The sequence below is a fragment of the Microcaecilia unicolor genome, chromosome 10 (assembly GCF_901765095.1).
Source record: "Microcaecilia unicolor chromosome 10, aMicUni1.1, whole genome shotgun sequence".
NCBI classification, from domain to species: Eukaryota; Metazoa; Chordata; class Amphibia; order Gymnophiona; family Siphonopidae; genus Microcaecilia; species Microcaecilia unicolor.
This window is the reverse complement of record NC_044040.1, coordinates 169,811,720-169,827,695: the sequence shown is the minus strand read 5'-3', so window position 1 is coordinate 169,827,695 and position 15,976 is coordinate 169,811,720. Positions and strand designations below refer to the sequence as shown.

The 15,976-nt window shown below is 40.7% G+C and overlaps 1 protein-coding gene across 1 annotated transcript; it reads right to left on the bottom strand.

Moving 5' to 3' along the window:
- Nucleotides 1–614: 614 nt before the first annotated feature.
- MRPL44 (mitochondrial ribosomal protein L44) lies at nucleotides 615–15,929 on the bottom strand. Its single transcript, XM_030216630.1, has 4 exons — nucleotides 15,733–15,929; nucleotides 6,503–6,971; nucleotides 3,096–3,274; nucleotides 615–1,323 (listed from the first exon to the last, which is right to left on the bottom strand). The coding sequence occupies exons 1-4, from the start codon at nucleotides 15,906–15,908 to the stop codon at nucleotides 1,152–1,154; spliced, it is 996 nt and encodes a 331-aa protein (XP_030072490.1). The 5' UTR covers nucleotides 15,909–15,929; the 3' UTR covers nucleotides 615–1,151.
- Between the last annotated feature and the right edge of the window lie 47 nt (nucleotides 15,930–15,976).

The following is a 15,976-nucleotide window of genomic DNA, read 5'->3' as shown; positions in this document are numbered from 1 at the left end:
GCCTTTGAGTTGAACAGACTCCTGGTTTGCCGCTGCCTTCTCCTGAGGCATGGAAGGTTAAGTGACTTGTACAAGGCTGTGGGATTTTATTTATTTGCTTAATTTATATCCCACATTTTCCCACCTACTTGCAGGCTCAATGTAGCTTACAATATAATACAACAACAATCACATTGATGGAATAAGAAATTTGAACTTGGACCTTCCAGTTCCCAGTATGCAAAGACCTTCCTCTGTTCCCACTTCCCTGCATACTTTCATTCATCCCGTGGGACTTTGTTTGGTTCTTTTGGTTCCTTCCAGTTCCCAGTCCACTGCTCTGTGGAGGAGTGGCCTAGTGGTTAGGGTGGTGGACTTTGGTCCTGAGGAACTGAGTTCGATTCCCACTTCAGGCAAAGGCAGCTCCTTGTGACTCTGGGCAAGTCACTTAATCCTCCATTGCCCCATGTAAGCCGCATTGAGCCTGCCATGAGTGGGAAAGCATGGGGTACAAATGTAACAAAAATAAAATAAATAAATAACCATTAGGATACTCTTCCACTCTAGAAGGAAACTATTGGGTCAGTAAAAGTAGACAAGAATTCATAGTTTAGAAATAAGAAAACAAACGTAGATAGTGTACTGCTTCTTGCATTTTAATTGGCTGAAATTTTTCAAAGAAACAGCATTTTGTCAATAATCTCAACAAAATGAATATTTGTTCTTCACTGTACAGCTATAAAAACATGGATATGGTGGAAAACATTCACCAGAACATAACATTAAACTATATGTCTGTATTATATTAAAAGCTGTTACACAGGTACCATCTGTTTTCTGTAAAGGCTTTTATTAAAACAAAAATTACACAGCCATCAACAATGAAGAGCAGGTCTGGTAGTGAAACTGTGATTTCTATATCTCCTACTCACAGCATTATTTTCATATAAGCTCCACCAAATAACTGGCTCAGCTCACAAGTGACTGAGAAACTATGAGGCAGCAGATCATGCTATACTTAGCTGTTCAGCACTTATTCTATGAATTAATACTGCAGGTCCTTCTCTCCTGCCCCAGCCTCCTACTCAAAGTAAAATTAAAATTTGCAATGGATAGGAGACACTACTGGAGTAAGTAGAAAGGAAGGATCAGAGAAAGTAAATAAACTGGTCTCAGTTACTGCTGACAGATTTTACTGCTCCCAGCTCCTGCCTGGGTAGAGAGTAATCCCAAGGTCGCCTGTTGTCAGTATACCCATAGAGCTTGCGCAGTGCCACCCGAGCAGCCTCCTCCTCTGCAGCAAGCATGGTTTCTCCGGGACCTTCTGCTAACAGCTTCTTTTCACTATAAGAAAAAGTCAAAGAATTTTAAACAAATTTTAGTCTACCAAAATTTACATTTATATCATTATTAAAACAAATATAGTAAAAGGTACCCAGTGTACAGAGTGTTTAATTCAAATTAAACATAAGAATACCTCTATGATGCCAGAGAGAGGAAGAAAACACAAATTCAGTTCCTAAAAGTATATTAAAAGGTCAAATCAAAACGTATGGTTGACTAATTATGTATCTGAAAGATAATCAGCTGGAGGAAATAAAATGTACTTTCAACTTTTTCTTAAGCTGAGGAAAGGTGGGATGAACAAGCGTGAAGGGAGGCAAAAATAAGCAAACTTAGGGGCCAATGCACAAAACTCTGGCGCTGTAGAGAACAGTACTGGAAAAACAGCAGCTCAACACAAGTCAGAATTACTGATCAATGCTCTAAACTAGCAGAATGCAAATTATATGCACGCTGTTACTTTTGAGCATTGGTCGGTAAAAGGGTCCGAACATTCCTGGCACAGCTGTTGTGTGTGTGTCCCAGCAATGTTCAGACACCTCCTAACCCCCCCCCCCCCAACCTTTAAAACTCCCTGGTGGTCTGATTCTGTCCCGTTGGAATAAAAAAACCCTATGGTGGCCCAGTGGACCGTGATCTCGACCTCACCCCACTGCCCTCTCCAAATCAAACCCTGGTGGTCCAGCGGACCCTGACCCCTCGCCACCCCCCGAACCAAAAAAAATCTCTGGTGGCCCAGTGGAACCAAACCCCACCCCACCCCCCAAAAATAAATAATTCTGGACCGGACCCCCTAATCCACTAAGCCCTGGTGTCCTTATATGGTGCTTAGGCCCATCCCAGGATACTCTGGGAGGGGCTGGGCACCACCATTTTGACGCAGGCGGTCCTCCTGCCTCCAACTTTAAGGTAAGTGCAGGGGTCTGGAGTGGTGAAGGGGAATTCCACTACACCACTAAGGCTTAGTGGATTAGGGGGTCTATGAGGGTTTTTTTTTGTTCAGGGGAGGGGGGGTTTGGGGTCTGCTGGACCACCAAGGAGGATTTAAAGGCTTTGTGGGAGTTGGGGGTCCACAGGTGACTTCGTTTTGGGGGTCAGGAGGTCCACCGGACCACCAGAGATTTCTTAAGGTATGTGTGTGGGGGTTGCTACAGACAACTGGTGTGCTGCCGACTTTCCTTTTGATGCCTTAGTCAATCAGTGCTCAGGCATTGACAGGAAAGATAGCATGGGAACCACAACGACAGCTCCAGATAGCATGGGAACCCCCAATGACAGCTGTTAGTTTTTAGCCACTAGGGCAGATGTTTTCCGTGAACCACACGGAATAGCTAATGAGCTCATTTTAATACACGCAGGCTCCGCGCACGTGAAGCAGTAGCTGAAAGTCACTGTGCATTGGCTGCACAATAACTTTTCTTTTAGACTGGCTGAAACCAGTCTAAGTGAAACACTGCAAGCCTGGCTTGATTTGAGCATCAGCCCCTTAGACAACACAGAGTAAAAACCAAAAACAACCACCCCCCAAAAAAGAAGAAATTATCAGGAAAAATCATTTTAACCTGTTTCTACCCAGGAGGTGTAATAAAGTTTGGGGAAGGGGGGTGGGGTGATGTTTTTGTAATGAATGTCATCTATTTCTACAGCCATATACTGAAGGGTCACAGTATGTCATGTGCTAGTTTGATGGTGTTTTTTAAAAATGTTTGTTATGTTTATTTCTATATGAATAAAAAAAAAAAATTAAAGCTTGAGATACAACTTTTACTAACCAATACAATCCAACAAAGTACAGCGACACAACAGTGCTGACTCCCGAATGCCTGGTGAGCCTTGGCTCTGGAGCTGAAATATTTCTTTTGGCCAGTTCCTCCAACAGCAATCCCATAGGGTTCACAACAGTCCAGATATCAAAAAGATCTTTCCCAATCAGCTGTGCAATCAGAAAATCCTAAGAAAGAAAAATGAGTTAACAAGAGGTCAAAAAAACCTAAGCTCTTATAAATGGTATCCTTGCAAAAAAAAAAAATAAAATCACATACTAACAGAAAAATAAAGTTACAGCAATAAAAATACTTTATTGTACAAATTTGATTGTTCACCTCAAACTACTCAAGGCAAATTACAACTATTAAAACGCATTGAGCCTACAAATAGGTGGGAAAATGTGGGATACAAATGTAACAAATAAATATCACAATACACTTGATCAATCACCCACCCCTAATCAATTCCAGTGACTTATAAATCACAAAATAAAATTAACCAAACATCTTCAGAAGATCAATTTCCCATAAAACTATGTTTTTAAAGTTTTTCTTTTTTAATTTACAAAACATTACCGATCCTTTTACTAAGCTGCGGTAAAAAGTGGCCTTAGTGAGCTCTTACACACATTTTTCCCGTACACTAAGGCCATTTTTTTTTACTGCAGCTGTAAAATGGCCAATTTTCTAATTTTTCTATTAATGGGCATGCGGTAATGTTGCTATTAGTGAGCGGTCATTAAAAAGAATTACCACGGGAGAACTTATCAACACCTATGTGCTAACTGATTAGCACAGGAACACCTACTCTCTGTCCCTAAAACATCCTCTCCAATAAAAAAATTAAAAACATATTTTAGCACACAGGTAGCATGTGACGATTTGGAACTTGCACCTGTGGTAAGTCATTTTAAGCTGTGAAAAGCAAGCAGTAGCACATCCTGCACTTTAGTAACAGGACCCCTATATTTAGCGTAAATCAAAAGGGTTAACTCATTCCATAGTTTAGGCCAGCGTTTCACAAACTGTGCGGCACCCTGGTGCACCGCAGCAAACTCTCAGAGGTGCCGTGGCAAATCTTGACCTCCCTCCCACCACCCACAATCCAGCTCCCTACTTTCCCCTCCCATAAGTCCAGAATCTGCTGCTTCCTGCTTCTTCCCCCGCCGCTGCTGCAGTGCTTGCAGCTTACATTTTCGAGCCATCTGCGATTCACACAGGCAATGTGGGGACTTCCCTCTGCCACGTCCAGCCCTTGCAACAGGAAGCTGCATCAGAGAGGGCTGGACATAGCAGACTGAGAAGGCCCTGGAGTGCCTGCCTCTATGAATCACTGATAGCCCGAAAATGTAAGCTGCAGCGGCAGTAGGGGAAGGAAGTGGCAGTGATCCTGGACTTGCAGGAAGGAAGGTAGCGAGTAATGCTGTATTTGGGGCAGGCAGAGGTGTGCTGGATTTATGGGAGGAGAGGGGACTGCAGGAAATGGTGTGCTGGACTTTCTGGGGAGAGGGGACTGCAGGAAATGGTGTGCTGGACTTTCTGGGGAGAGGGGACTGCAGGGAAAGGGAGACCTATGTGGCCTGGGGGGGGGGGGGGTGAAGAGACTCATGTGGATTGGGGGGGGGGGGAGGGTCATGAAAAATTGCTCGGAGACTAAGGGTGCTATGAAATGAAAAAGTTTGGCAACCCCTGGTTTAGGCCCTGACACGAGTGGCCTGGTGGTTAGGGTGGTGGACTCTGGTCCTGGAGAACTGAGGAACTGAGTTCGATTCCCACTTCAGGCACAGCTCCTTGTGACTCTGGGCAAGTCACTTAACCCTCCATTGCCCCAGGTACAAATAAGTACCTGTATACGTAAGCCGCATTGAGCCTGCCATGAATGGGAAAGCGTGGGGTACAAAAAAAAAATCAGCATTTACAAGTAGACTGTAGCTTTAAAGCACTTAGGATCTTAAACAGTTAATGCTCTGTTTGTGTCTTTCAAGGAATTGGGGTGTTTTTCCTGTTACAAGGGGTGGTTTCACCTCTCTGAATGTTTTGATTGTTCTTTAGCGCCTTGTTTTGGTGGCACTATTTGTATGGCTTAAAGATTTCAATAAAGACTTTTTATAAATTTAACCCCTCCCCCCCACTTAGGATCACTAAAAGACCTCGCTGAGAAGAACAAATTCACGTAGAGCAGCAGGTCTCAAACTATCCTGGGGGACCACCAGCCAGTCAAAATTTCAGGATATCCCTAATCAATATACATGAAAGATTTGCATATAATTGAGGTGAGAGGCACACAAGTATCATGCATATTCATTACAGATAGTCTGAAAACCTGACTGGCTGGTGGCCCCCCAGGACAGGTTTGAGAACCACTGGCAGAGGATTCATATAATTTTAAAAGATCCTGTAAATATAAAGGCCCTTCTAGATAAAGCATTAAACACTAAATATATCAGTTTAAAACAGAGGTTCTCAATCCAGTGTTCAGGATACACCAAATCAGTCTTGTTTTTGATATCATTGTAGATATACATGATATCAATTTGCATGCACTGCCTCCACTGTATGCAAACGTCTTTTATACATAACCACAATGAACATCTGGCTTGGTGTGTGCCGAACACTAGGTTGAGAACACCTAGTTAAAAATAAAAATGTTGATCAATTGGTAGCCAATGCAATTCGGCTAAAAGCTGATTTTCTACTCAACTTTAATTCTTACATCACTAACAGAAGCCTGTGTATCTTAATATCGGATCCATATTTAGCAGGACACAATGGACTTTGTTTATGAGATTCAAAAAAGGAAGCAACACTGGCCAGGTTTAGGGTGCATGCATACCCAATAGGGGAGGGAGCTGTAAGCTGTGACCCCTGATTGAGCAAAATAGAGTTTGCGGGGGGGGGGGGGGGGGGGGGGGGGGTGCTAAAAACATTTAGAAAAACTCTGTGCAAGTGTAAATGAAATTCCATGATCCGGTAGCTTGAAAAGAGACTGGTTTCAACTGAGCTGAGATAACAACAGAAGGAAACTGCTGGGTCAAAATATCAAAAAGAAAAGCAACATAATTTCTACATGGATGTTAACACGTAGAATTCTTTGCAGATATGTTGGCAAGAGCCTCTGCTAGCCGACGTAGCAGAAAATGGTTTGAATACATTATGAAATTAATATTCTTCCTTTTTGTACAGGAAAAAGTCAAAACAAAGAGCCCTACTTCCAAAGCAAGGAGAACGTAAGTCAATTAGGACATCTGATCATACTTCTGGACTCAAGAATCCTATTCTCTTCCTCAGCAAGGGGCAAAAATGAACTTTTCAGAGCACAAACTGAGATTAATTTCTTATGTCATGTGATCAGGCATAATCCAGTTCAGTATTGCTTCCCTGTATTAACTTCCACCTGATAAGCAACAGCTTACCCTGATAAAAATCTCTGTTCTCTGAGGCCCCGCGCTCTGCAGCAGTGCACCTAGCACAGCATTGAAAGTGCACTGCAGTACATTCTGTGGGACAGGACACTCCAAGCTCAGAGTCAAGTCTTCAAAGCCCAGGTTTCTGGCTACATGGCACACGAGCTCTGGCTTGGTAAGGAAAGCAACAATGGCATTGATACCCTCCAGGGGCATCTGTGGGTAAGCATCTTTAAAGCAGTTTGTGAGGTAAGTATGAGCAAAGGATGCCCCTATGTCAGATAGCTCTTGATTATTCTTCAGGTTCAGTGCAACTGCTTGCCCGTCCAGTCCAAGGTTTTGTCTTCTGGCCTCCTCACTTTTAATATAGCAGGCATTCACAAATGCAGTTTTGAGAAGATCCATGGTAAAGGTTTCATGTAATCGATGGCAAAACGCTTGAATCTCTGCCTCATAGTCCCAATTAGGTTGATGTGAGCTGAAAATATACACACAGAAGAGAATTTAGAAACACTTCACTGCCCCATAGCTGAGGATGGAACATGCCTTTTCTTGACATGAACCAACCTCAGCATTTTACTACTAAACATTTAAGGGTGAAATGCCTCAATGTGAGAGTGACATCAGTGTAATGCATATACAACATGATCGTAGCTTATGGTTTATTCATCTATATTCACAAAGTCAACACTCTTTTTAGTCTGATTTTGTGTATTATTGTGTAACACCTCTTATACACATAAAACAGAAATACAGATTATATTATGGAAAATTTTACCCTGGGCATGAAGAATAACTCACAAAGCTTTTTTTTGCAATTCAGATGTCATTTGTCTGTTATTATTTTTTTTTACTCTTTTTGAGATTAGAACATAAGAAATGCAATGCAGAATTGGATCAACAATTCGAGTTCAGTATCCTGTCTCAAAACACTGTGCAAAAACAAAACCAAAGGGTAAACGTAAAACCCCCTACGTGAAGTCCAAAATAGAAAGCCAGAGAGTAGGGGTGGACCAAAAAATCTTCACAGCCAAATATTGTTCAACAGAGTTTATTCAGCACCAAAGTCTAGTACACGTTTGGTGCTGAATAAACTGGGTCAAGTACATGTTTGGTGCTGAATAAAATCTGTTAAACTATATTTGGCTGTGAAGATTTTTTGGTCCACCCCTACTCTCAAAACACAGTGGCCAGTTTGGGTCACTTGAAAATATCTGGCATATCCCAAAAGGAGAATCTATACCATACTTTGCAATGTCAGTAAAGAAATAAGAGATGAAGGCACTGTCTATATGGCTATTAATTATTTACACACAAACCATAATTATATATATATATATATATATATATATATATATATATATATATATATATATATATATATAAAAATGTATTTGACCTACTTGGGAGCTGGGGGCTTTGCAGAGCTACCAACTTACCCTGTTCCAGAAGGGAAACATTTTGTTTAGTCCATTACACAACAGGCTGTTCAAAATCCAGGACTAGCCTAAGATCCACACTTTGGAACTGTGTAACTTGGCAGCTCCAGGTTTTGGTAGGGAGGTAGTAAACGTCAGCAGATTGGGGGTAATCTTATAAGGGTTTGTTACAAGTGGAACAGACCTTATAAAAAATTAACCCACAGTATACACACAGATTCAGAGCAGAGCAGTCTTATTACACTAGCCCCATTATCAGTGTAGATATATATCTGAAACATGGTTTCCAGCAAGTTGTGATGTAAATTCTAAATAGTGTCAGACATTTGATGTAGATCACTGGGTCCTTGATGAGCCTGCCTTGTCACTAAAGTGAAAAAGTTCCAAAACGCCAACACTTGCAACTTGTGAAACACCACCACATATTTGGACAGATCATTACTTGTTAGAATTTCAATAAAACAGCCAAAGTTCAGCTGTTTGAAAGATAAATGTTTGAGTGTCGGTTTATGAATGTTTCAAGTGCAAGTAGGGTTTGTAAAATGAGGGCCTTTATGTATTGGTAACATTTTTGATATGGTTTAAAACAATTTATTTGTGATTAGTGAAGAGATTATGGTATTAGAAGATATGCTCTTATTAACTGATATAAGCCACCTCAAGATGGAAAAGCTGCTGAATTTATGGATTAGGCAAATGGTGGACAATTAAAAAAAAAAGGCAGATAGCACTGTTGTGTTTATACATTTCTTTGTCTTGCATCGTCACGGTGCTCATTTTCAAAGTACAGAAACTTACAAAGTTACGTGGACGGGTATTTTTCAATATGATGTGTAAGTCTGACTTTAGACGTTTTGCAAAAAAATGTCCAAAATCTGAATAAGAAAGTTAATTTTCCAAAAAGAAAAACGTCTATCTTTTGTTTTTGAAAATATTTGTTTCTAACAAGGTTTTGTGCTTTGGACGTTTTGTTTTTTGGTCCATTAAAAAAAAAGGACCAAGTGAAAAACGTAGGAAATCAAGCCATTGGGATGTAGGAGGGGCCAGCATTTTTAAGACTGGTCTCCCAGACATCCCAGGAGATAAATGGGGAACCCTAGTGGACTTCAAAAACATGCTCCCAGGTACACATCTCACTGTTGCTCCCTTATCTTGTTTGCTGAGCCACCCAAAACCTACTGCCCACAGCTGTGCACAATAGAAGGGGGCACAGTGGGTTTCTGTTGAGTTTTGGCTCACAGTTTCCCCCACAAATGTGACAGGTAGAGGGAGATAGGGACCAGATTCCCCCACTCCATGGTGCACTGCACTGACCACTATACTACTCAGGGACAAGCATGCTGCTCTAATAAACCTGGCACTAACATCTGAGGCTGTCGTAGAGGTTGCTAAATCATATTTGTGGGGAGTAGGAGGGGGTCAGTGACCACTGGAGGAGGGTCACCCCTGATTTCCTCCAGTGGTCACCTGTTCATTTAGGGCACCCTTTTGTGCCTTATTCATTATAAAAACAGGTCTAGCTCAAAACATTTTAGTTTTAGTCCTGGACAGTTTTGTTTTGTTCCATTATGGCTGAATAACGTCCAAGTGTTAGGGACACTCATATCCCTCCTTTAACACATTCCTGACACGCCCCCTTGTGATTTCAACGCATTTCTGATAGCCTTCATAGAAAAACATCTAAAAATTGGTTTTGAAAATACCAATTTGGACGTTTTTTGTGAGAAAAACATCCAAATGCAGATTTGTGCCACTTTTCAGATGTTTTTCTCTTTTGAAAATGTGCTTTGAAAATGAGCCTCCTTATCACCCAGAGCCGGGAAAACATGAAACCCTTTTCTGGTAGTTCTGGCTGACCTGCACATTTTAAAAGGCAATATATGTACTTAAAAATGTAAAGCTTTCCGGTGAGGCAGGTTCAGCTGACAAATAAGCTGCCAAATAAGCTGCCAAATAATTTAAAAAATACCTGATGAGATAAGAAGGATTGTGTGTCAGAGTAGGACTTCAAAGTTGATGAGACTGACTTGTTTTACGTATATAATGAAAATGGCAGTCAAAGCCCTTGACTTCAACGTCTCCTACTGTGAAGGAGCTGCAAACATCTCCCTCAGCTCCATCAAATGTAGGATTCTAGTTAATGACTTTTACTGTATAAAAATGCTTACTGTTGTTGATGTATAATGCTGTTTTATTTTCCTGTGTATGTTTCTTTTAGTAACTGCTACTGCTTTAATGTTACAGCAAATAAGTAACTTGTGTTCAGTATACAGTATTTATTTTTAATTGCCTGAAAAAAATGCAAGCTGGAATCCAACCCTGTATTTCTCATAGGAGCAAAGCTTCACTTTTCACATTTTCACACAGCCAGAGCTTGGCAGGAACCTAAACCTGTATTTCCCATAGGAACAAGTTCAACTTTCGCATTTTCACGGTTCTTGCAGATTTTTTGGAAACATACCATTGCAAATAGCGAAAACGTACTGTATAGAAACAAATCTTTTTCCAGAGAAGGGGAAATGGTAAAACTAGAGGACATGAATTGAGGTTGCAGAGTGGTAGACTTAAGTGTAATGTCAGGAGGGTGGTTGATGCTTGGGAATGCCCTCCTGAGGGAGCTGGGGAAGACAAAAACGGTGACAAAATACAAAAAGGCATGGGATGAACACAGAGGATCCCTAAATAGAAAATGGATGGTATAAAAAACAAAACTTAATTACTGCATGTGTGTGATGTGTCAGTTGGTACTTAGATGACAGCTCCAGCTGTGAAGAACCAAGGCCAGTGCCAGGCAGACTTCTATAGTCTGTGTACCATATATGGCAAAGACAGTTTAGGATGGGCTAGAGAGGACGTCAACAACAACTGGAACGAAAGGATAGTACCGGGCAGACTTCTATGGTTTATGTCCCAGAAATGGCAAAGAAAGATCAGAATTTAAATGGAATGGGATGAAACTTGATATGTGGGAAAAAAATGGTAAAGACACTCAGTTCAAAAATGGGCCAAATTGGGCCAGGGTTTCATAGAAATGAGCCACCCAAAATATGGCCCAATGCATTTCTATGGGAAAAGAAATTCCAGCTTCTGCAGCATAGAAACTAAGACACAGTGAAATATACCTCTTACAGAACAGTGCAAGGCAGTTTCAGAGGTGGAATGCTCTACTCTTCCAAACACGCAAATTGCCACAATCCCCAAAACTTACCCTCCTCATAAATGCCTCACCCTACAAACTGCTCCCACAACCCAAAAATATCCTCTACAACTACCACACCCCATAAAACTATCTCCTGCAACCTGGCCCACTCTTTAAAAAAAAAAAAAACCACTACCCCACACCTAAAAACTACTCTACCCTACCATTACTGACATAACACACCACAAACTGCCTCCATTCCCCAAAACTAGTACCCCACAACTACCTCTTTATAGTCCTAACTAGCCCCCTCTCAAACCTGCCACCGTCCCACAAGTGCCCCTGTAACCCTAGCCAACTCCCCCACATACAAAACACACCCAGCACAGGAGACATACAGACATACACACAAATATATGAAGACCCCACAGATGCAAACACAGGCAATGCAGATATTTCCCTACCTCTTTATTTCATGTTCTTTGTCTTCAGACTTAACCCACAAACAAATCTTTTCCAGAGATGGAGAAGTGGTAAAACTAGAGCAGTGGTTCCCAAACCTGGTCCTGGAGGCACCCTAGCCAGTCAGTTTTTCAGGATATCCACAACGAATATTCATGAGAGAGATTTGCATGCAGTGGAAGCAGTGAATGACCACTTCACTAGAGAACATAAATTGAGGTTGCGGGGTGGCAGACATAAGATTAACATTAGGAAATACTTTTTCGCAGAGAGGGTGGTGGATGCCTGGATTGCCCTCCTGATGGAGGAAAACCAGCGATGGAATTCAAAAATATGTGAGACAGACATAAAAGGATCCCTAAACAGAAAGAGGATAGTATCAAAACAAACCTTAGCACGTCAACATTTATAAGTTCATCTGCCATCTTAGCACCACTCCTGCCCAGCAGTGAGGAAGTGAAGACAATGCTGGGCAATGTGTCCCATATATGGTAAAAGACAGATCAGGATGGGCTAGAGAAGGTTTCGATGACAACTCCAGTAGGTGGAAAGTAGGGCCAGTGCAAGGCAGACGTTTTTATTGTCTGAACTCTGAAAACGGCAAGGACAGATCAGAATCCAGTATGTATATTTTTTATGAATGCAGGTCCAGTATATCTCAGTGGGGGAAAGGAATACACCATAAAGTGCAAATTATCAAATAAAATGTTGTAATACTATTGGATTGTTGGTTCAATACCAATTTGATAATGTGACTGTTCGGCAGATGGGATGGACCATGCAGGTCTTCATCTGCAGTCCCTACTATGGTGTTTATTTTCAAAGCACATAGACTTACAAAGTTACACAGAGGGGCATTTTCAATATGACATCTAAATTTGACTTTGAACATTTTGCGGAAAACTCCAAAAATCCAGTAGCAAGTGTGGCCATTTTTGAACCTGAAAAACTTTTTTTTTTCCTGAAAATGGCCATTTCTATCTTTTTGGACCATTTTCAAAAAAAAAGTTTATCCAAGTGCAAAATGCACAAAAACAAGCCACTGGGACGACGGAGGAGCCAACATTATTTACAAATGTTTATATTCCACATTATCTCAAACCCTAAGCAGAATACAGGTAACACATAATTAAAAACATACCACGATATACAATTACATATAAAATCTCAAATCAGCCTCGTTCTTACATGTCCACAGTACAACCCATATTATTTAAGAATTGTCAGCTAAACTCATATCATAAGACTGTTCAAAAAGAAAGGTTTTTAATGCTTTCTGAAATTCTTTTTCTGTTTGAAGCTCTAGAATATAAAAAGGTAATGTATTCCACATTTTTGGGCCCCACTATGAAAAAGAACAGCAGACCTATATTCTTACATTCTGATGGAATTAACAGAAACTACATCCTGTAGTTTTTTATTTGCTGACCTCATGCCCTTGGGGGCTGATAAATTCTTAGCTTTGAGGAAACCAGGACTGACACTGCATTATTAATAGTAGACTGGCCATACAGAAATCCCAGCAGAGTTGTGGGGCACTGCAGTGGACTTAACATAAAAGATCCCAGGTACACATCTCACTGTTTTCCCCTTTGTCACCTATATGTAGGTACAGTAGGTTTTTGGTGAGTTTTGGAGGGCTTATAAGTTCCACCGCAAGTGTCCTAGATAGAGTGGGATATTGGGTCTCCTTCTCTACACTGCACTGCACCAACCTCTAGGCTACTCCATGGACCTCTTTTTATATGTATATGTATGCACTTTAAAAAAATGCTAAAGTGTTTTAAATTGTTTTAAATGTGCTCAGACCATACCGTTTACACCCATTATATCCCCAAGAGGAATATGTGGTGGTGTCACAATGGAACCATCATTGCACATATGATGTTCCACCTCCTAATATTTGTGTATGTACATACAGCTGCGCCCAAGTAGATCTTACTCACTGATGTATGCGTATATCTATAATACATATGTATAAGTCATGGACTATTCACATTAAATATTGTTAGACTTGAGCTCAAACCTCCGCCCATAAATTATGGTACATTCCATATTACCTTCTGATACATGGATAATAAAACATACAGTTCAACGTTTGTTTAAACCTAAAGGTACTTAAGGAGCATGGGAGTGTGACGTCAGACGCTCTCTGAGGAGTGAGGAAGGATTCCAGAGGCGATCCCACCCGGGGGATTTATGATGCCTGCAAATTGGTTTAAAAGATTAGTATTGTGAGTTATTTTGTTTTAATATATTGAGTTTGTCTGAAGCATTGTGAGTGTATACTTTACCCTGTAAGTGTGGTTTGTCTGTAAAAGAGTGTGTTTTTATTTTTAGTTTCCCTTTCTGATGAAGACTTTTGAAACTCGGCCAGAGTTAAAGGGAGCAGTTATTTTGATGGCAAGATTGGAATGGATGAATGATATGTGATTTTAATGAAGCACAAGCACGAGCACAATATACCCCAAGGGAAGTGAAATAATTATGTGAATATGTGTGTACATCGCATTGTGGGTTGGTTTGTGTAAGATATGTGGGGGAAGAGAAATCAGGGTGTCATGAATTAACATATTCCTCCTTTAGGTTTAAACAAACGATGAACTGTATGTTTTATTATCCATGTATCAGAAGGTAATATGGAATGTACCATAATTTATGGGCGGAGGTTTGAGCTCAAGTCTAACAATATTTAATGTGAATAGTCCATGACTTATACATATGTATTATAGATATACGCATACATCGGTGAGTAAGATCTACTTGGGCGCAGCTCTATGTACATACACAAATATTAGGAGGTGGAACATCATATGTGCAATGATGGTTCCATTGTGACACCACCACATATTCCTCTTGGGGATATAATGGGTGTAAACGGTATGGTCTGAGCACATTTAAAACAATTTAAAACACTTTAGCATTTTTTTAAAGTGCATACATATATATATAAAAAAAGATAAATTATTCTGAACCCAAGTTTACTATAGTGAGTTTAAGGTTTAACTTGGTTGGTTGGATTTGATCTTCCTGATTTTTTGTAATTTACTCCATGGTGCCTGCTGTTCTAATAGGACTGGCCTTAACATCTGAAACTATCACAGAGGCTGGTATGTACTGTTTTTTTCACATCTTGGGGTGGGGGGTATGGGGGGGTCAATGACCACTGGGAGAGTAAAGGGTATCTTGCCTTAATCCCTCCAGTGGCCATTTAGGGGACCTTTTTGTGACTTAGGGCCCTGTTTACTAAGGTGCATTAGTGTTTTTAGCACACCTACACTTAGCATGCGCGCTTAACCACGTAGGCACGTACATGGTTAACGCGCCTATAATGTTGCTTAGTAAACAGGGTCCTTAGTTGTGAATGTCTAACTTTTAGCCTCAGGCATTTTTGCTTTGTTCCACTATGGCAGAAAAACATCCAAGTTTTGGGAACACCCAGATCCCACCCCCAACACATCCCTTTGAGATCTGGACACACTGCATACAAACTGCATGGAACAGCATCTTAAAAATGGGGTTAGAAAATAGCGATGTGGACGTTTTAGCAAATAAAACGTCCAAATGCCACTTTGCGTTGCTGTTTGGACATTTTTTGTTTCAAAAATGAGCCCCATTGTAACCTATGTAACTTTGTATGTCTATGTGCTTCGAAAATTCTACGTTACTCTAAAAACTTGTTCAAGAAGCATACAATCATCTTATTGGTTGTTATGTGTGGAGTTACAACGTACCCATGATTTTAAATACATGAAGGCATGTGTAAACTATCTACACACATTTACATTTGATCTTAATCGGGTATGTTATATTTATTTATTGCATTTGTATCCCCCATATTTGCAGGCTCTATGTGGCTTACATTGCACCGTCATGGTATACAATTAGTATTTATAAGAAACATGGGAAATATAGTGTATAAAAGTAACATGTATAGAGAGAGCATTAATGGAATAACAGATAGGTCAAAAAATATATTCGTAAGTTGCCACGTGTGCCCACATCACACCTTGCTACATCCTGCACTAGATTCACTGAAACACATAAGCATAAACTGTAACTGTTTTAATGGCATTTTCAATATTTATGAAATATGATAGTTCACCTACAGCCAAAGCTTTAAAGTGGATTACAATATAGTTAACCCTAACCGTATCAACTAGAGACATCAACAATACTCCCACTTTGGGCCTGATTACCGTGGTGTGGGCGGCGGAGGCCCCTCCAACTGCCGCACACGTTCCAGTAATCTAAGGTGAGAGCGCAGCCAGCGCTTCTTGTCCCGGCTCTGCGTATACAACACACTACGGTACAGCGGTACAGGCAACAACCTGAAAGCACTCAAAACCCGGCCTCCCAGCAGCCCCGACGCCATAATGAACTGCAGTCAAGGGAATCTAACCTCCTAGATTGCACTAGGGAGAGTGCAAGTGGGTAATGTAT